Genomic DNA, 21,518 nt, shown 5'->3' with positions numbered 1-21,518 from the left:
CGCCTCAACATCTTGAAAATGGTCGGTGTAGTTATCATTATAAGTTTCACTGCCCCCTTGCACATCACGCTCCCGGAGAGGGTGTGCGTGCTTCCATGCACCTCTCCATCATTTTTCCCCCTGCGACACGCACACACTTTTTCATTAATTTTTTTTAAAATATTTATTTAAACACCTGGCACCCTGCAGCTTCTGTCCTACACCAGCTTTACATCAATAAAAGCTAACCCAATCTCCTTGCGACACGCACGCACGCACCTTGCAGCTTCTGTTTGACACCAGCTTTACATTAATAAAAGATAACTCATCTATTTGGATTTTGTGGACTTGCGTTGCAGGAAGACAATAGGTGAACTCCCACCATCCATATAAAAGCGGTTGCAGTTTGAGCTCGTGAGAAAGAAAACTGGTCACAAAATTGTTATTTTTTGTTCTCTATTATATGTTTTATACACTTTTGCAGGTACAACGTCCGCACTACCCCTGTGAGTTAAGGACACAATCCCTCGGGATGTCTCACCACCTCTGCGAGTCCAATGATGTACTACCATTGCTGCCGGGGACAAAATCTATACAAGACACACTATCGTGCTCAAAGGAGTCATCCGCAAAATCCTAGTTTTGTTGTACATATATATAGATGTATGTATTTATATTTGTGCAAACGCCCATATTTTATCCTCTTAGTTTCACATTTTCGTAGCTTGCTAATGGCCGACGAAGAATCCCAAGAAATCTCCAGTGTTGGTGGAAGTTCTGAGCAGACATGTGGTTCTCCAGAAACCGTAGTTCACACCCAAGTTCCTGATGTTGCCGTTACTGTTGAAGACAATTCGGAAAAAGTTTGAGATGCTGAAGAAAAATGTTGAAGAAATCGGTGTTTGACAGGACAATACTCACAAGTTCATGTTGGACTTGGGTAACTACTATTTTGCTTTTCATGGTGTTTATCTTGCTGTCATATCCAATACCATTTTTTAGGTTTGCGACGATGCATGGTTCCTCATGCTGCTTTCCATCCTCTCTGCAATACGGAGTTTGGCTGCACTCGGTTTTCTTGCACATGAGTGGATTAGTCTCATGGAGCTGCTGGACGCCAACCTAGTAGATATAAAAGCTAGTCGCAAAAATGGTCACAAAATTGTTGTTTTTTATTCTTTATTATATGTTTTATACACTTCTTCAGGTACAACGTCGGCACTACCCCTGTGAGTTAAGGACACAGTCCCTCAGGATGTCTCACTGCCCCTGCTAGTCCTGTGCCGCACTACCATTGCTAACGGGGACAAAATCTGTACAAGACACACTACCGTGCTCAAAGGAGTCATCCAAAAGACCCTAGTTTTGATGTATATATAAAGAGAGATGTATGTATTTATATTTGAGCGAACACTCATCTTTTATTTACTTAGTTTTACATTTTCCCAGCTTGCTAATGGCCGACAAAGAATCCCAAGAAATCTCCAGTGTTGGTGGAAGTTCTGAGCACACCCGTGGTTCTCCAGAAACCGTAGTTCACTCCCAAGTTCCTAATTTTGTCGTTACTGTTGAAGAAAATACGAAAAAATTTGAGATGCTGAAGAAAAATATCGAAGAAATAGGTACTCAGTTGGACTACATTCATAAGTTCATGTTGGACCTGAGTAACTACTATTTTGCTTTTCGATGTGTTTGTCTTGCTGACATATCCAACACCTCTTTTTGTTTGCGACAATGCATGGTTTCTTACTCTACTTTCCATCCTCTCAGCAATACCGAGTTTGATTGCACTCGATTTCTTTTCACATGAGATATTAGTCTAATGGAGCATCTGGACGCCCACCTAGTAGACATAAATGCTACTATAGAGGTGGTATTTGTATAAAATTCACATAAATTTAGCTTCTTGATTAAATAATATTTTATTCTAAGTGGTTATAAGTATTCTTACCTACTAAGATATTTTATGTTGGTGTTCGGTGTGGTTATCATTATTAGTTTCACGGCCCCAATGCATATCACGCTCTCGGAAAGGGTGTCCGTGCTTACAAGCACATGTCCATTAGTTTTTTTTCGAAAAAACAAATTTATTTTTATTATTTATTTATATGCTTTGGTTCCAGCATCTTCAGTGTCACACAACTTTATATTAAAAGCTAATCCAATCCATTTGCGACACGCACACACTTGTTCATTACTTTTTAAAAATATATTTAATTAAACACCTGACACCCTACAGCTTTTGTCCTACACCAACTTTTCAATAATAAAAATGTTAACTCAATCACCTTACGACACACACTGCCCTGCAGCATCTGTCCTCACCAAGGACACCAACTTCACATTGAGAAAAGCTAATCCGTCAATTTTGTTTTGTGGACGCGTTGCAGGAGATGAACTCCACCATCAAAATACAAGTTTGGAGAAAGAAAAATGGTCACAAATTGCTCTTTTATATGTTTTATATATTTTTGCAGGTACAACGTCCGCAGTACCCCTGCGAGTCTAGGAGCAGTCCCTCATATGTCTCACCACCCATGGAGTCCAGCGTCGCACTACCACCTCTGTCGGGGACAAAATCTGTACATGGCGTACCACAATACTCAAGGGAGTCATCAGAAAATTCTTAGTTTTGTTGTATATATATATAGATGTAACTCTCATCTTTTATCTCCATATTTTAGCAGCTCGTTGATGGCCGACGAAGAATCCCAAGAAATCTCCGGTGTTAGTTATTTTAAATGTAACTAATTTTACAAATGAGGTTATGTTTTTTTATGAATTTTTACGAGGATGCTGATCGATGAAATTCGCCAAATATTGTTTTTTCACGTTTGTGTGTATATATGTAATACAACAGCATATCGTGTATTTTAGGGTGATGGAGAAAGGATTTTAGGTTCACCATAATTTGGCCAGTGGCCCCAACAATATTTCATTTTTAGCTATTATTATTATTATTATTATTATATATTTATAGTATATTATTTTAATTGAGAAACAGAGTCTTGGTCTGATTTAATGCATGCATGAGTAAATGCTTAAATGCTACATGAATAACTACTATTTGATAAATTCATTTTGAATTTCAATTTAATAATTAATATATAATTATTATCAGTAAGCATACCAGATTTCTTGTAATGTTGTTATATAAATTGATGAGAATATTATTGAAAATTCTTCTATTTAAAAAGCAACAGTACGTCTGACAGCTTTAGCTTATGTCCTACGACAACCTTACAATAATAAATGTTTAGCTTATCTTCTTGAGACACACTCCTTGGCAAGGACACCAACTTTATCTTGATAAAAGTTAATACGTCAATTTTGTTTTTGTGGATGCGTTGCAGAAGAGGAAACTCCACCATCAAAATACAAGTTGCCTGCTGTAGTTTGAGTTTGGAAGAAGAATGACACAAAATTGCTCTTTTATAAGTTTTACATATTTTTGCAGGTACAAGCATCCGCACTACTCCTGCAAGGTAAGTACACAGTCCTCAGGATGTCTCACCACCCATGTAGTGTCGCACTACCACCGCTGCCCGGGACAGAATATGTATATGGCGTACTACAAGGACATAGCCCTCAAGATGTCTCACCACCCATGGAGCGTCGCACTACCACCGTTGTCCGAGACAGAATCTGTACATGGCGTACTATAGTGCTCAAAGGAGTTATCAGGAAATTCCAAGTCTTGTTCTCTATATATATATATATATATATATGTATGTATGTATGTATGTATATGTAACTCCCATCTTTTATCTCTTTAATTTCATATTTTCGCAGGTTGTTAGATGACGGGTGAAGAGTCCCAAGAAATCTGGAGTCTTGGTGGAAGCTCCGAGCACATTCCAGAAACCGTCATTCAAACTCAACTTCATGATATTTCCGTTGCTGTTGAAAGCAACTCGGAAAAATTTGAGAAGCTGAAGAAAAATGTCGAAGAAATAATCAATCGGCTGGATAACATCCACAAATTTATTTTGGATTTGGGTAATTATTATTTTGCTTTTGAAGGTGTGTGTCTTGCAGCAATTTCCAACATCTTTTTTTGTGTGCAACAATGCGTGGTTTCTTTCACTTCTTTCCATACTTTCTGCAATACCGAGTTTGGCCGCACTCGGTTTTCTTGCACACGAATGGATTGGCCTAATGGAGAATCTCGACACTTGCCCAACAGACTTGAATACTCTTAATCAGAATACGTTAAGGGGAGAATATATTTCTTTGGTGAAAAATATTTTTCTATTTTAAGTGGTCGCAAGTATTTTTACGTTATAAGTTATTTACTGCTGAATATATTTACTGATAAGATATTTAAATGCTTTGAATCCAACATCTTCAATGTTATACAACTTTACATTAAAAGCTAATCCAATCCATTTGCGACACGCACACACTTGTTCATTACTTTTTTAAAAAATATTTATTTAAACACCTGAGACCCTGCAGCTTTTGTCATACACCAGCTTTACACCAATAAAAGCTAACCCAATCTCCTTGCGACACGCACGCACGCACCTTGCAGCTTCTGTCCGACACCAGATTTACATTAATAAAAGCTAACCCATCTATTTAGATTGTGTGGACTTGCGTTGCAGGAATAGACTAGAGGAACTCCCACCATCCATATACAAGCTGTTACAGTTTGAGCTTGTGAGAAGGAAAATGGTCACAGAATTGTTATTTTTTATTCTCTTTTACATGTTTTATACACTTTTGCAGGTATAACGTACGCACTACCCTTGTGAGTTAAGGACACAGTCTCTTAGGATGTCGCCCTACCTCTGTGAGTCCACCGCCGCACTACCATTGCTATCGGGGACAAAATCTTTACAAGACACACTACCGTGCTCAAAGGAGTCATCCTAAAAACCCTAGTTTTATATGGCAGCAAGACATACACCTTGAAAAGCAAAATAGTAGTTTCTCATGTCCAACATTAAATTGTGAATGTTATCCAGCCGAGTACCAATTTCTTCAACATTTTTCTTCAGCATCTCAAACTTTTCTGAATTTCCTTCAACAATAACAACAACATCAAGAACTTGGTTGTGAACTACGATTTCTGGAGAAACACTGTTGTGCTCATAACTTCCACCAACACTGGAGTTTTTATATGCGTGATATAAAAACTTATCGCAAAAGCGATTTAATTTAAAAATAAAAACTAAGCTAGACCTAATTAAATCCTTTTTTGTCAAATACAGATCGACCATTGTCTTTGCAAATCATGACATGCGGCCAAGCAGCAACAGAGGCAGTGATTTAGAGGTGTAATTCTACATTGAAAAATAGTTTTCTAATTGAACATTAACTACAACCCTGTAATTCTTATATTTGAACAAAATCAATTTTAAAAAGTATTAGAGGTGATCGGTTGCATATGACATTTGATGAACTAATTTCTGATTGTCCATGTGAAAAAGCAAAGTAATCGAATTATGGAGAGAAATTGAAGACATATTCGAAGAGGATCGGATATCCTGTTGTACGTTTTGGGAATTTCTGAACATGGCATGAGGTTTTGCTACATCAAGTATGAAACTTACGTATCTCTCATCATTTTGTATATAGTTAGAAGAACATGAACTACAACCCAGTAATTCTTATATTTGAACCAAAATCATTTTTAGAAAAAGCATATTAAATGATTTAGAGTTGATCGGTTGCATAGTGGCATTTGATGAACTAATTTGAGATTTATCGGTCTTTAAATACTGTCTGATTTTGCCATGTGAAAAAGCAAGCCCAGAAATCGAATCGAGCTGAAAAATTGAAGGGCTCGAACGAGCTCGAGAAATTTATTTATTTTTTGTTTGAGTTGGGTTCGAATTACGGCCGAACTAGCTACTCGAAATCAATTTATTTAATATATATATATATTTTTTATCGATAAAATATCAAGGCTCGTGAACTGTTTCGAACATTATAATTTGAACCCGAGTTTTGAGTACGATAAAAATTCGAATATGAATCTAATATTTTTCGTGAACCGGCTCGGTTCGTTTACACTTCTAGTTCCGACGAGGAAATGAATGTCGTGCTCAATATTGTAGGTAATTCAGGCTTGAGTTGAGCTTCAAAGTAGAACCATTTATTCTCATTTCACCTGGCTCTTATTGCTGGAGTACGATAGTAAACTTGCTCTTATAAATATCTGATATTTGGATCATATTCTTGAACAATGCTCGTGTTAGGACTTTTGTATTTTTATATCCTAATCTAGGAGTGGAAGGACTCGAACCCGAGCCATTATAAAGAAAAATTAGGTGAGACCATTATAACTAAAGTCCGATCTCCTCATGAATTAAATCCATGAAACGGTTTATTATTAATTTTAAACTTAAAATTAGATAAAATTCGAAACAAACTTCCACTAAATTTATATAAGATTAAGATAATTTTGTATCCTAATAAATTAACCATTATTTTAATTTTATCTTTCAAATTAAATTAATTTGTATCACTTAATTTTTGAGAAATATTAAATGAAACTTTCCGTACTAAAGACCAATATATGGTAAAGATAGTTATTTCTTTAGTCAAAAGTTTTTCTTTTTGATTTTTTAATCAAATGATTACTATAGAAAATATATGTTGATCATACCATGCATGCCAAATTTTAGAGGCCAAGGAAATATTTTTTTAAACAAATACAATTAATATCATTTTTTTTCAACTTCCCAAAAATAAATATATAACTATATTCTTATAAAATCTTACCACATCAATTCATTATCCTTAAAAAAATGAAACTTTCTTATCCAAGATTTAATCTTTACGTCTTTATAAAACGATCCCACATGAGTTTTTGTGTTTTAAAAAAAAACATAATTTATATATGTGATTATTGTTATCCATCTAAGAAATGATTAATATATGATATTCATGATAACGACAGCAATTTGCTATGGTTTGTTGATTAATAATGCAATTCTTTTTATTATCTCGGCTTACCAAAAATTCAAATATATATATTTTTAGCATAAAAATTAAAATATATTCGTTGTTTTTATTGTGTACTTTTTTTGTTAGCAAATGAAACAAAACGGGATAATTATATATAAAGTGGTCATGTCACACACATAGTTACTGAAAAAATGAGAATGAATTAGTTTTTTCTTAAAAAAATTAAACGAAAGTTGTCGATCTTTTAATTTGGAATGTTAGGAGAGAAGATACAATCGAAAAAAGTGAAATTCGAATTTGGTTGGTTAAAAAATATTTTTGAAATCAAAAAGGTTTTACTAGCATGTCAAAAATCATAAAAACTCTTGTCAAACTATCTCACGAATCAATTTACGAGACGAATCTCCAACCTGAACAAACTCATGAAAAAGTATAAATTTTAATACAAAAATTATCATTTTCATAGTAAATATGGATCGGGTCGACTCGTGTTAGGACTTTTGTGTTTTTATATCTTAATCTAGGGTGGAAGGACTCGAACCCGAGTCATTATAAAGGAAAAACTAGGTGAGACCATTGTAACTAAAGTCTGATCTCCTCATATATAGATTTAATTTAAATCCATGAGACGGTGTTATCATTAATTTTAAACTTAAAATTAGATAAATTAAATTCGAAACCAACTTCAACTAAATTTAGATCAGATTAAGATAATTTTGTATCCTAATAAATTAACCATCATTTTAATTTTATCTAATTTCAAAGTTAATTAATCTGTATCACTTAATTTTTGAGAAATATTAAATGAAGCTTTCCGTACCAAAGACCAATATATGGTAAAGATAGTTATTTATTTTGTCCAAAGGTTTCCCTTTTTTATTATTATTATTATTATTATTTTTATCAAATGATTACTATAGAAAATATACAATCACGCCAAATTTGTAGAGGCCAAGGAAAGAGTTTTAATCAATCAGCAATACAATCATTATCATAAATTTTTTTCAACTTCCCGAAAATAAATAAATTCTTTTTAAAATCCTAGCAAATCAATTCGTTATATATCCTTAAAAGATTTGAAAACTACTTCAAACTAGGCATTTTTTTTATTTAAGAGAATCGATGTGGCAACAAAGTCTGAATCCATCTGTGTGGTAATCTCTTTTCGTGTATTTGAATTTTAAAATATTAATCAAAAAGCTATTTGATTATGCTTAAAATTTATAGATCCGAATTTTTAAAAAAACTTTGTATGCATGCATATCGATCAGAGATGGATTCCACCAAAACTCAACATTTATTAATTTGAATCTTTTTTACTCGCTCAGGAGACTGCGTTACTTTGGTTAATTTGGTATAATAGTTTATGAATTTAGTATATATGAGAAAATTAAATCAAAGAATCGAAACAGTAAAAAGCAAGTTAAAATACGTTTCATCATGTATTGCTTAAGGGGTCCTATACCCCAACTCATACTAAATCGGAGCCATACTAAACAAAAATTGAAAGAGAGAATTTTGTTGTTGTTGTATAAAAAAGAGTGATATGATAAAATATGTCTTTTTTTTTTATATAAAAAAAGTGTGCATAAAATATTATATTTTTTGATGAAAAAATTGGAATGATCCCTTTTGCAGCCTGTCGGGTTCACCTCCACCTCTTGAAACTGGTTTTTAAAAACCATTTCTATATGTAATATCGATGTAGGGTTTTTTTTTTCTTCATCCTTTTTTTTTTTTGTTTTGTATTTTTTTTGGTTAATGTACGTTTATAATTTCAGAACATTAAAATTTAATATGATTATTTTAGGTTAGTTAAAAACTTTTCCAATTTTTTTTTTTGTTTAGTAAATAATTTTATCTAAATTCTAGCTATATGATTTTATTTCTGTTGCGTATAAACGAATTACTAAAAAGATGTCACTTTGGTGGCTGTTGCACGGGAGTGACACGGCTGGAGCCACACGAAACGAGAGACAACTTCCCAGCTGCTATATACTTGAATCGCGGTTACCGCACCGTATATATGATTGTCATTGTTGTCGACAAATACATGGTATTTGGTGGCCTCATTCCCATCTGTTTTGTTGCATACTTTGAGCTAATCTTTGACATTGACCTCTACATTAAATATTTTTCTTGAATTTGTGTAAGGGAATATAAAATATAATATGATATATAAATTGTTTTAAACTTTGATGAAAAGGTTATGAATTATGTAAATTTGAAATATTTTGATCATATTACGTAATATGATATATTAATATATAGAATTAATTTAAATTAAAATTTTATAATAAGAAACATATTTTATGATTATATACTAATATATTTACATAAATAATTACCATTTCTGATAGTTATAAATATGCACACACCCACGTACAACAATCTGAATACACCTATATACACGTATATATAAATATCTAAGTGCAGTGAATTTGCTTAGAAAATCGATCTTCCCACGTACACATCAAAACTCTTCGAAATATCATAAACCGTTATCATACAATGAAAATATACGCATCAACGATCAAAATAATATGATTTCATCGATACGTTAAAACGAACGAATGAATCTTGTCTTAGATGGGAATATAGATGGTTTGAAGACGACCTCTTGATTGATACTCCGAACACCATCGAAATTCTCCGGGAACTAGAAAGCATACAATTAAAAGAAATCTCTCATTTCATGTCGATTCGACCCTACTCATCATTACACTCGTTACATTTGGAAGTAGGAATTTAAATATAGCAGTTCGACGAGAGCACATCATTATGAAATAAATTCGATATAATTAACTTAAAATATTAATTAATGTCAAATGACATCAATAGCTTGTAAAATTTTTAATTAATCATCATAGACTCATAGTAAACGATCCAAACCAAGCCAATTTAAAGTTTTTAATTAACCATCATATGTTTAAAAATTCAAACTCTAATCAAAATGTATAAAACTCTGTCACAAAAAATGTATAGCTCGAACTCATGAGCTTATTAACGAATATGTTTGCGAGTTCACGAGTCGAATATCCGGATGCTTGAGCTTGGTTTGATAAAATTGTCGATCTCAAAAGCGAGCTCGAGTTAGACTTGATATGAATAACAAACGAAGTCAAACGAGCTTTTTTATCGAGCCGAACTCCGAATAGCTCGCGAACAGATTGGTTGATTTAAAACCCTAGTGTTAGACGATACATGTCACTTTAAAAAGCTAATGTTAATCTAGTATTGAATGTAGCCAAAAGTACCCATTCAAACTGTAAGGGCATGTTTGGTTATTTATAGGTCGAGAATTCTAGTTATTAATATAGAAAAATGTCGAATAAGAGAATTAGATTAGTGTGTATCAAGTAATATTTTGAAATATCTCTAAAATATAATTAATGATTTGATGTGTTTTTTTTTATCATTATCATAAAATTTGATGTTTGTAGCTTTAATGAATATAATCTTTAAATTGAGGAATATGTGGTTGTACGTTACTCAATTAGTTTGGCAAATTGATAGTTAAATCCCGAATTAATTATGATTTATGAAATCCAAAATATTGAATGTACAAAAATATTAAATATTGGATATGTTTTGAATTTGTATTAGAATTTATTTTGACTTAGCATGTGTATTAATTTTGAATTATAATGTGATAAAGTTTATTTATGGCCACGGAAATGTTCTCTAAAGACTAGCTGCCTGCTTATGTTTACTTTTTAATATTTAGCAGCTTTTTGAGGAATTTTTTTATATTAATTTTGATGTTATCATTAAATTTAAACTTAAAAATTAGATAAAATTCGAAACAAACTTCAACTAAATTTAGATAAGATTAAGATAATTTTGTATCCTGATAAATTAACCATTATTTTAATTTTATAATTCAAAATTAATTAATTATATAATTCAAAATTAATTAATTAATTTGTATCGCTTAATTTTTGAGAAATATTAAATGAAGCTTTCCGTACCAATGACCAATATATGGTGAAGATAATTATTTATTTTGTCCAAAGGTTTCCTTTTTTGATTATTTTTTTTAATCAAATGATTACGAATGAAAATATACAATCACGCCAAATTTGTAGAGGCAAAGGAAAGAGTTTTAATCAATCAGTAAATACAATTGTTACCATAGTTTATTTTCAAATTCCCGAAAATAATTTTTTTTTTTTTAAAATCCTACCATATCAATTCATTATCCTTAAAAGATTTGATTATCTTTTCTTAAATAAAATTAACAAAATGAAAACAAGAAAATTATTTTATAAAAACACGTTTAAGGGGAGAACAACTACTTCAAATTTGAAAGCATTATTTGTTATTTAATTTACGTGAATTGCCAGCGGCAACAAAGTCTGAATCCATCCGAGCGGTAATCTCTTTTCATGTATTTGAATTTTAATAAAGTATGAATCAAAAGCTATTTGATTGTGCTTAAAATTTATAGATTCGAATTACTATTATTATTATTATTTTTGTTGTTGTTTTTGTTATATGAAAAACAGTCACAAAATATGTCTTTTTCATATTAAAAAAAAAAAAAGAAAAAAAAAGTGTGAATAAAATATAATATTTTTGGATGAAAAAATTGGAATGATCCCTTTGCAGCTTGTCGGGTTCGCCTCCGCCTCTCGAAAATGGTTTTCAAAAACCATTTCTATATGTAGGATCGATGTAGGATTTTTTTTTTCTTCATCTTTTTTTTTTGTTTTGTATTTTTTGATTAATGTACGTTTATTGTTTCAGAACATTAAAATTTAATATGATTATTTTAGGTTAGTTACAAACTTTTCCAATTTTTTTGTTTAGTAAATAATTTTATCTAAATTCTAGCTATATGATTTTATTTCTGTTGCGTATAAACCAAATAGGCAAATACTAATTAAAAAGATGGAATTATTCAATCTAATTATTAATACTAAAACACGTCATATTTAATTCTATAAGCATTAATTATTAATGATATGCTCACAAATATATATATTTTTATGTTAATTAAGATACACTAAAATGTCTCGTCTCCTTCGACACCGGTTGAGAAACAACACTAACAGAACCCTCTACCTGAGGGAGATTGACATTGGTGGCTGTTGCATGGGAGTGACACAGCTGGAGCCACACGAAACGAGAGACAACTTCCCAGCTGCTATATACTTGAATCGCGGTTACCGCACCGTATATATGATTGTCATTGTTGTCGACAAATACATGGTATTTGGTGCCCTCGCTCCCTTCTGTTTTGTTGCATACTTTGAGCTAATCTTTGACATTGACGAGGGCAGTCATACGTTGATCGTGTCTGGTATTGAGGCACAGTCGACGGATTACTTTCCCTGTAGGTACGTCCCCATCCCATGCATTCCCTAGCTCTTATTTTTCTCCTTGGCCATAAACTAATTATCAAAGTCAGAAATCTCTAGATGCATTTCATCTCCTATTAATCAAATGCTGAACGTTTTGTATGGCTTTAATTTCTAGCTTCTTCTACCAAAATTTAACCATTTCTTACATTACTGTTCAGGTGTTTGCCTTTGTGGAACTGTTTTAAAGATAGGTACGAAAGATCTACAACAAGTATCTCGTTCTCATATATTAATTGTTTCCCATTTTACTTGCAAAACACTAAACTACCCGACCATTGTCTTAATTAATGATATGCAAAAAGTTTACAATGACACAAATTCCATTCCGACATTCTCTTCTTCAAATTGCATGTATGAATCCTAGTGTACATGTATATACTAATTGCTTTGGCTGGCGGCTTTAGTGGCAGGCTAAAGGAATATGTTTTGATCAGCGGATTCAAGGCCGTTAAAGCTAAGAAAAAGAGACGTCTCCGCTCAGGCCAGGTAAACCGCATAATTTATGCATTTAATAAATAATAGTTCACTGTTTTTGTTTGTTTGTTTGTTTGTTTGTGCCCAATAATTAACATTCACTTCTTAAAAATTGTATTCTTTTATTTAATAACTAATTGTACATGTAGGAAATGATGACCATTTATGTGATGATTAACTACGACGGAGAACGGAAGAAAAATGACGAAGGCGGCTTTATATGGTCCAGCGGGGCTCATACCAAATGGAGAGCTATTTCAATTGATAAGAATAATATAACCCTAGATGGAGTGGCCGATCAGATTTGCGCGACTCTTGGTTTGAATGCTTCGCAAACCAAACTTAGCTTCTGTTATTTGCCAGAAAACTGTGCTACAGATCCCTCTTACATTCAAGACTCGCAAACTTTGAAAGAACATTTAACCTGTTTTCCGAGAATTTACAAGACTTTACCCAAGCTGCATGTAAAAATGGTCTCAAGTACGTGAAGTATGCTAGAGGTGATCGATTCAAGGTCAAATTTTTTTCGTTGTTCTTTTTTTTAATTACGTGGACAATTTTCATTTTAAGTGTGAAGAACTTGGTAAATGATTAGTGTTATTTGATCATACGTGTTGTTAAACAGCCGGCGTAGATTAATATTACATTCGTGATTCCTATGTTTTTTTTTTCTTAATAAAAAGGTTTTTAATTTTGAAATTTCTCATGATTTATATCTTTCTTACCTCCTTGAAACAATTTAAACATGTTAAAAGAAACTGTTTTTTCGCAAATCTTGGAATTTATAACATTGATTTATATCTCGTTATGTGAATGAGAGTATACGATGGGTTAAATTGAGTGTTTATATTTTATTTTCAATGTAGTTCTTGAAAAATTAGTATTTTTATAAGAGTGATGCTACATGTACATCCATATTTGTACAACACAAAAAATTCAATGCAAAAATTCAATTTGTCAAAATCTCACTATATATTGAATACAAAATTTCGCGATATAACAGTAAAATCTCGCGATATATTGGTTGTAAATATCGCTGTAACGATATATTGGTTGTACCTTTAGCATTATTCTTTTTATAATTAATGGTAACGTCTCGTATTTTATGAGACCAACTTTTGTTTTTGTGTTGGAGGAAGAGAGCTTATAATATTTGGATTTCGGACCGAAATCTCATCCCAAATTTAAAACTTTGGTGTTGAATGAACTATAAATTATTGGATTACATATAGAGTACTTATTATGGCCTGTATATTACCCAATCATAACACACCTGTTTCGAGTTAACTCGACGTTAATTGAGGTGGATTAACTTCAGAGGAAATTTATTCTACAATGATAGCGTACAAATGTATTAAAACTTAATTCACACTAATTTAGTTATAAAGCCTGATTTGATATAATTCAATTTATTTGTATTTAAAATTCATCGAATATCCATTTAATACAAAATACTGAAATTCACATATAATTGATTTAAGATATTTCTCCTAAATCTATTGTAAATATAGCATCTACAAAATATCGTAAAATTGGAGTAATAAAATATTAAATTATTATAGCATTCAAGAAAATATATTTCAACAATAACTAATTATGCGAAATAAGTTCATAATTAATTTTCGTATAGATTGAAGCCCAATAACCTGTAACGCAATATGCTAGTAAAATTATTTAATATTACTTCTGGTCGGTCGGAGATCCCGTCGGGAAGAAGTTTTATTCTCGATCCCTCTCCCAAACAATTTGGGTTGGACAAATGTTATGTCGAAATTTTTTCAGGACGAGAATGAGATGATAGGTCGAGATTTAACTGAAAATTAATTAATTTCCTAATACAATTATTTTAGAGTACTTATTTTAATCAAAATTAATGTTTAAGTTTGTTTATAACAGAAAGAATTATCTTTGTGCAGAAAAAAAAATTTTCTTATATTTAAAAATCGAAAGTAGCTAGCATAATGATTTTAAGCTGAAACGATATTAAATCAAATGCTTATATCTATCTTCTTGATTATCTTTTACTTTTGATTTACTAAATTTTGTTTCTTATTGTCCAAAATTTTCATAATGTTTTTATTTTTTTGAACGGGAAATTTTCATAATGTTAAAACCCAATAATCAGATAAATTTCTAAATCTAGCTTTAGCTAATGGCGAACTTTTGCAATATTTTATTAATTTTGACTTAAAAATCTAAACTTTTACTGTTTTAGTAATATTTTATCAATTTAACCAAGATACATACATACACACGGCTAAACAAAGGCGTGCAAGCGCTGCCGAGGACTCTCTCTACATCACTTTCTTGGAAAGGAGCTGTTGTCTTCTATCCACTCCCACATCCTGACCATCGCTTGCTCCCCCCTCGGGAAAAATGCATCGAATAAGGCGGTGGGTGGCGGTGATTTTTTTGTTTGGTAGTGAGAAATGTAGATAAATTTGTGAAGCCAATCTGGAGTTACATTTACCCATTTGCCTCTTATCTGTTTCTGCCCTTCTCCGTTCTTTATATTTTCAAGACTCCGTCTTTGTTTCTTCGTTTTTTTCCTCGAGGTTAGTATTGTGAGTTTCTTGGATAATTTTTCTGTGGTTTTGAGAAAAATCACAGAAAAATTGGATCATTTTGTGTTTATTGAACATTTGAAAGCTTGTTTCTTTTTTCCTTGGTGAACGGTTCTGATTTGGATTATTGTGGTGATCTGTTACCTTTGATGTTGATTGATGAATGAAATGATGAAATTTCGTTAAGTTGTGAGATTACTTTTTGTGTGATAATATTCAAGATTTTCATTTGTCCTTTTCTGGGATTATATGTTTCTCATCAGTTTTCAAGTAGTTATAGCATTTGATCTGTTTTTAAGTAGTTATAGATATGTGATTTTCTTGACTATTTGAAGAGGTAGAAGTAACTTAATGGGATCTGTTGTTTTGGAATTGCAAATCTGCTGCCAAAATGGAAGAAAATAATATTTTGTTCTCTCTTTTATCTGCCCCATACCCCAAAAGAAAGAACAACTTTTTTTTTTTTTATCACTTTCATTCAATTTGTTATAAAGTCCGGTACTATAACTGAAGGGTATAGTATAGTAAATGATTAAAATGCCGCTCAAGAACATTGTACGGGAGCTAAAGGAGATGAAAGATGTTATTGGTGGCGTATCAAGGAGAGGGATTGAGGCGAAGCATTGGAGCATCCGCAACAGATCATTTATTGCTCCTGATGTAGGTCCCTTTGAGCCAATGCAGGAAGGACAGTGGGCAAATTTACCGCCTGAGTTGCTTTTGGATATCATTCGAAGGGTCGAAGAGAGTGAGACATCTTGGCCTGCTAGGGCTGTTGTCATCTTTTGTGCATCGGTTTGTCGATCTTGGAGGGATATTGCAAAGGAAATTGTGAAAACTCCTGAAGAATGTGGGAGGCTCACCTTCCCCGTTTCCTTAAAGCAGGTGTTTTTGAGCATCTGTTTGGTTTTTGTTTGATTTGGTTTATATGATTATGATGATTATTTATCTTATTATGAGTTTTCCCATTCTTTTTATTTTTTTACATTTAGCCGGGGCCACGGGATGCTCCAATACAATGCTTTATCAAGAGGGATCGTGCGACTTCCACATACCGACTTTACTTTGGTCTGACCCCATGTAAGTCATTTTGTTTTTTATTTTCCTGAATATACTATTGCCTGACTCTGGAGTTTCCATGAATTCAGTCTTCAGGTTAATCAGAAAATTTTACAAAGATGCAGTATGCATTGGCATTCTTGCTCGATTGGGAAAATTACACGTTTAATGTACTGATTGTCATTGATTTGTTACTTTGATATTTATTATTGTGTCATATTTCAAAGCGTACCTTCTTGAGCAAAATGTTGATGTGATTCAATGCTTCAGTCCATTTATATGTAAATATAGATAGCTAATTCTTCTAATTATAGTGTGATATAATTCCAGCTGAGGACGAGAATGATAAACTACTGTTGACTGCAAAAAAGATCAGAAGGGCAACAAGCACGGACTTTGTTATCTCTTTGGTTGCTGATGATTTTTCTCGAGCCAGCAACACCTATGTTGGAAAACTTAGGTAAGTCTTTTCCTGTCACTTGTCGAAAATGTACATGTTAGATGTTTGGTGTTAACTGAACGAAAAATGATGAAATCAGGTCTAATTTTCTTGGGACCAAGTTCTCCATATATTGCAGCCAACCTTCAAACAATGTTGGCTTTCAGCCTAATACTCGACAAAGCCGAAGATTCCACGCTAAGCAAGTATCTCCAAGATTACCTGCATATAACTATGTTATAGCCTCCATTTCGTACGAACTGAATGTTCTTCGCACTAGAGGTCCTAGGAGAATGAACTGTGTCATACATTCAGTTCCTGTCACTGCAATCCAAGAAGGTGGCATTGCACCAACACCAACATCATTTTCACAATGTGTCGATGACAAGTCTCCCTTCATAACAATTTCAAAAGGAAAGGAGCTTGCTGCAGATTTCAGCTCACCCAACCTCTCAAATATACCCGTATCAAAACAGCAATTTGTAGAGGCTCTTGTTCTGAAAAACAAGTTGCCTAGATGGCATGAACAGTTGCAATGCTGGTGTCTCAACTTTAAGGGTCGTGTCACTGTTGCATCTGTAAAAAATTTCCAGCTTGTAGCATCTGTTGAACCTTGGCTTAACGTGCCTGCATCTGAACAAGAAAAGGTCATTTTGCAATTCGGGAAGATTGGGAAAGACATCTTTACCATGGATTATAGGTACCCAATTTCTGCGTTTCAGGCCTTTGCAATCTGCTTGAGCAGTTTCGATGCTAAACCAGCCTGCGAATAACCTGGTGGACCTTGATGATCATTGCTGCTCATGGACACTTTGGTCAATTTCCAGAATGGAAGGTAAATTCCACTCTGCATTGCCATGTTGTAGTTGAGAACTTAGCCTTATAAAGTTATCAATCTGTTAGCAGTTCAGAGGATGAGACACTTTTCCTGATATATGTTCGGATTCCATAACAACTTTTGAATGTCTCATTTATATGCCACACTGATATGATGTTACCCTCCTACCTATTCTTTTTGTTGAAGGTTGCTCAAATATTGGATCTTGCGCTTATGGTTGCCTATGCACTATAGGAATCGAAATTTAAGTTACTTTCTTCTTTTATTTCTGAATCATAGTGTTAATTTATCATGTATTGGTCCAATTTCCAGATAAGACATTGTTGGGTCTGTTTCTTGTTGTCACACGTGGCTATGTATATTGTAGATAGGTCAGAATGTGATACATGAGTTGCCAATAAGTTACACGGATTTGAGTTACATGGTGTGGGATGAGAAGACAAGACTGATGTATCCTACTTCAAAAGTGAAGGATAAAATGGGCAAAAATTCACCTTTGTGTCTAAATGACATATTGAAGTGCCAGAAATTGTGAGCCATGACTAGATATTGAGGCCCATGAATCAAACCAAGACTGACACGAGCTTATGTTATGTATACCTAACTAAAGCCGTCTTTCGCGAAATACTTTTTCTTTTTTGTCATCTGGCCATCTGCCATCTGCTACTAGATTGGCTCTTGATGTTTAAGCAACATGCATCTTGTGACATTATTTTTTCAGTTACTTGCTCTCTAGCTCATGCATTGTGTAGAAATATTGATGGATGTATTGCATGCATTTACATTTAATATCAGTGTAAAGATGGACATTGTGCGGGTTTGGGTGTGGGTGTGGGTGATGTTGGTTAATTTGAAATTAAAGAAATCATGCATGTTTTAGATCTAAATTCGCCATATTTTGTTTGGAAATGACTTTTGGGCTCCTTATGTATACAAATTCTCATTTTATATTTAGGTTGTTTATGAACGGATGTAATGGATTTTAAATTATTGCAAAATACCCCTTTTATTTCAAATAATTCAATCTAATTATAAATATAAAAAGTATATAAATAGGTGGAAATCTCAATTATAATCGCATTTTTTCTCTTGAAAATTTCAATTTGATGTTATTGGGGTAAATTGCATTTCTTCCAATATCAAAAAACATAAAACTCCATTTCTAAAACTAAAAGTCTTTTAAAACCCTGTGGTTTCTTATAAAATATCCCTTTTACGAGGATATATGTCTGATTTTTAAAAACACGAGATTTAAAATATTCGATACGTCCTTGAAAACAGTTTTCAAGGGTGTGATATATGCTATTTTTCCATACGATTGCATATTTGCATGTGAAATTCAAGGTCCACTAACAACATACGGTATATGGTCACATGCAACACAAGAAGTCTTGATAATAATTGTCCAGTTGAAATGATATTTGATTTAACAAGCAAAAATGGACCACTTTACAATAACTACTCCACAAACTTTTCTTTCATTCACTTCCATTTTTTCACTTGCCAACTCTGATACCCTTTTCCTCAAATTTCAATCTGAATGATTCTGCTTCATAAACTTGAAGCAACAAAAAGAATATAACATATCGATATTATTTATTTTTCAATGAATGGGTACATCAAGATCAAGTTATGGACTATGCCTGTGCTGATACAAATGAATATAGATTTGCGTGTCACATTGAAATTTGGACAATACATACTTATTTTAAGAAGTTGCCTGTGGGAAGAAAAAAAGAATGTCTGTGCTGCAGCTAGCTAATTAATTCTTCACTCCAATCCAAGGCGGAGATCGAACTGGCGATTGAATTCAAGTGTAATTCATTTCGAAATATATGTAGACTTGTTTTCATTAGTTAATGAAAGCCAACATTGAACAGATTTTGCCAATCAACATCCCAACCGGGTAGCTGTTGTATTTGCTGCAAATGGAATAATGTCTTCCTTGTGTAAGTTAATTTAAACCGAAACGTACTGAAATGTGAATTAAAAAATAAATGAATTGATAATAAGAGAGTCATTGTTCAAGAAATTACGTACAGGGATGCAAGAAGAATCGAGGAAAGGATCAGGGAACATCTGAGGCACCATTTGAGATTGATCCAATTCCATATCTGTGCCACCACAACTTCTTGTTCCCTCCTGTTGCATTGGATCATAATCGAAGCACGTCGAGTTGGCTAATAAATTATCGATCCCCGAGTCGAATCTTGGGTTTGAAGTAGCCAGTTTCATGGAAAGAAACTGCAAAACGCATTGAAAACTATTACTGATCATTGATCCAAGAAATTGTCGAAAATTCGATTTCTTGGAGAAAACCGAAACATCTGATATATGGTAGTTAATATACCTCAACTTGCTTTTGTAGTGACTGGACATAGATGATTATCTCATCAAGCATGCCAGCTTTTCCAGTAACTTTGTTGCATCCAGGGACTAAATCCTGCAGACACTTCATTTTCTTGCTGATTTTTTCCCTTCTTGCCTGTAAAATACCAGTAAATGTTCAATCAAAACATAATATTTCCGCCAAGAAATTGTTAAATATTGAAATCATTACTCAAATTTGCTAATTATGCATACTCTTTCTGCTAAGCTGTGGCTATCGGTAGCCTGGCCGCGTCGTGCCCGAACATGAATATAATCAGGTTTCTGAACCTCGGAATTAGTCTTTGAACTTGCCTTAGAACAAGTGTTTGCTGAAGTTTCTTTATCAGCTTTCGCAGTGATCTCCGATTTCACGTCTCCCGATTCCTCAACATCAAACTGCAACTAACATAAAAAATGCTAGCATTTTGAAAGATTCCCACATGCGAAAATACAATACAATACAATACAATAGATACCTCGGCTTTTCTCTTCTTGATCGAACATGAAGCGAAAGCAGCATGACCGGTGGTTGCATTCTGCCAGCAGTGGGACACCATTTCTTGGTGATCAACCACACATTGTAGGTTCATCTGATCATTTTCTAGATTCAACCAAGAATTATTCGGCTTGTGATAAAAACGTTGGAGCGTCTTCTTTTGTTTTTCGATCGCGCTCACGTCCATGAAACTTTCTGTGATTTCTTGGGAGATTCCGATGGTGTTGCAATAGAGCTATGTTTCGTGTTTGGCGAAGTGTTCTTGATGGAGACTGGTTGTGTGTGGCACGGTGGAATCTGAGGCTAAAAATGAGAGGTCAAAGGGATTTTATAAGTGCCAAAATTATACCTCACACGTAAATACCAATATCATATATACATTATAAAATTTGTTTATTTTAATTATCACCGAAAATTGAATATCTAATGGCTCGTGTGAGCTTTTGAGTAAGATATTGTTATTTCTTCAAAATTTTCTTGAAATGTCAAAAATCGTGAGAGCAAGGGTGGTAGACCATTTCTTGGATTAAATATAACATGCATAGTGATTAGTATGTCATTAAGTCTTATAAATCTTTTGACGGGATAATATTTATTGAATTTCGCTAACATAAATGTATCTCTAAGAGAGAGACATGAATTCGAACCCACGTAAAAGTGAAAAATTCATCCAAAGTGATACAATATTGGATTAGTTGTGAGTCCCAAGTGAAAGTGTACGTGTAGAGATGTTAATGAACCAGATCATTTGTAAGATACTCGAAGTTCGATTCGATAAAAGCTCGTTTAAGTTTGTTTAATAAGGTTCGTTAATAACCAAACTCAAGCTTTACAATATTCAGCTCGTTAGCTTGTGAACATGTTCGTTTATATGCTCATGAGTCAGCTCTTAAATAAAAAATAATATTTTTGATATTTGATTTATCGATTTTAATCTTTACTTGTGAAAAATATAGAAAAATCTATTAAGTTTATTTATTAAAATAAAATTAAAATTTTAATAAGAATATTATAT

At 33.0% G+C, this 21,518-nt stretch overlaps 3 protein-coding genes and 1 long non-coding RNA gene across 5 annotated transcripts; 2 read left to right on the top strand and 2 right to left on the bottom strand.

Annotated features, from left to right (window-relative positions):
* Positions 1 to 1,653: 1,653 nt before the first annotated feature.
* Positions 1,654 to 4,191, bottom strand: LOC140985600 (uncharacterized). The gene is made up of 2 exons (XR_012176801.1): positions 4,029 to 4,191; positions 1,654 to 1,695 (listed from the first exon to the last, which is right to left on the bottom strand). It is a non-coding gene; the product is annotated as an uncharacterized lncRNA (long non-coding RNA).
* A 7,714-nt stretch (positions 4,192 to 11,905) lies between these two features.
* LOC140987007 (uncharacterized) lies at positions 11,906 to 13,362 on the top strand. Its single transcript, XM_073455430.1, has 4 exons — positions 11,906 to 12,239; positions 12,422 to 12,454; positions 12,668 to 12,749; positions 12,887 to 13,362. Exons 1-4 carry the CDS (start codon positions 11,911 to 11,913, stop codon positions 13,223 to 13,225), a joined length of 783 nt encoding a protein of 260 aa, XP_073311531.1. The 5' UTR covers positions 11,906 to 11,910; the 3' UTR covers positions 13,226 to 13,362.
* A 2,467-nt stretch (positions 13,363 to 15,829) lies between these two features.
* LOC140986182 (tubby-like F-box protein 5) lies at positions 15,830 to 17,829 on the top strand. Its single transcript, XM_073454244.1, has 4 exons — positions 15,830 to 16,186; positions 16,294 to 16,381; positions 16,691 to 16,820; positions 16,900 to 17,829. The coding sequence occupies exons 1-4, from the start codon at positions 15,830 to 15,832 to the stop codon at positions 17,570 to 17,572; spliced, it is 1,248 nt and encodes a 415-aa protein (XP_073310345.1). The 3' UTR covers positions 17,573 to 17,829.
* Positions 17,830 to 19,231: 1,402 nt separating this feature from the next.
* On the bottom strand, positions 19,232 to 20,784 carry LOC140986988 (transcription factor bHLH63-like). 2 transcript variants are annotated; one of them, XM_073455410.1, is made up of 5 exons: positions 20,484 to 20,784; positions 20,221 to 20,409; positions 19,988 to 20,122; positions 19,678 to 19,881; positions 19,232 to 19,559 (listed from the first exon to the last, which is right to left on the bottom strand). In XM_073455410.1, exons 1-5 carry the CDS (start codon positions 20,688 to 20,690, stop codon positions 19,494 to 19,496), a joined length of 801 nt encoding a protein of 266 aa, XP_073311511.1. In that variant the 5' UTR covers positions 20,691 to 20,784; the 3' UTR covers positions 19,232 to 19,493. The 2 variants fall into 2 exon arrangements, with proteins under 2 accessions (XP_073311511.1, XP_073311513.1); XM_073455412.1 differs by having other exon boundaries at positions 20,221 to 20,403.
* Positions 20,785 to 21,518: the final 734 nt, after the last annotated feature.

Source organism: Primulina huaijiensis, chromosome 10, assembly GCF_012295235.1.
Source record: "Primulina huaijiensis isolate GDHJ02 chromosome 10, ASM1229523v2, whole genome shotgun sequence".
Taxonomy (NCBI): Eukaryota; Viridiplantae; Streptophyta; class Magnoliopsida; order Lamiales; family Gesneriaceae; genus Primulina; species Primulina huaijiensis.
This window is presented reverse-complemented; position numbering and strand designations above follow the sequence as displayed.

Bases quoted from the DNA above. Each gene is read 5' to 3' on its own strand.
- LOC140987007 (XM_073455430.1), top strand. From the start codon at position 11,911: ATGTCTCGTCTCCTTCGACACCGGTTGAGAAACAACACTAACAGAACC. The intron at 12,240-12,421 runs GTACGTCCCCAT...ATTACTGTTCAG, and splicing joins ACGGATTACTTTCCCTGTAG to GTGTTTGCCTTTGTGGAACT. The intron at 12,750-12,886 runs GTAAACCGCATA...TTGTACATGTAG, and splicing joins GACGTCTCCGCTCAGGCCAG to GAAATGATGACCATTTATGT.
- LOC140986182 (XM_073454244.1), top strand. From the start codon at position 15,830: ATGATTAAAATGCCGCTCAAGAACATTGTACGGGAGCTAAAGGAGATG. The intron at 16,187-16,293 runs GTGTTTTTGAGC...TTTTACATTTAG, and splicing joins TCCCCGTTTCCTTAAAGCAG to CCGGGGCCACGGGATGCTCC. The intron at 16,382-16,690 runs GTAAGTCATTTT...ATATAATTCCAG, and splicing joins TTACTTTGGTCTGACCCCAT to CTGAGGACGAGAATGATAAA.
- LOC140986988 (XM_073455410.1), bottom strand. From the start codon at position 20,690: ATGGACGTGAGCGCGATCGAAAAACAAAAGAAGACGCTCCAACGTTTT. The intron at 20,410-20,483 runs GTATCTATTGTA...TTTTTATGTTAG, and splicing joins TCAAGAAGAGAAAAGCCGAG to TTGCAGTTTGATGTTGAGGA. The intron at 19,882-19,987 runs GTATATTAACTA...TGCGTTTTGCAG, and splicing joins CACTACAAAAGCAAGTTGAG to TTTCTTTCCATGAAACTGGC.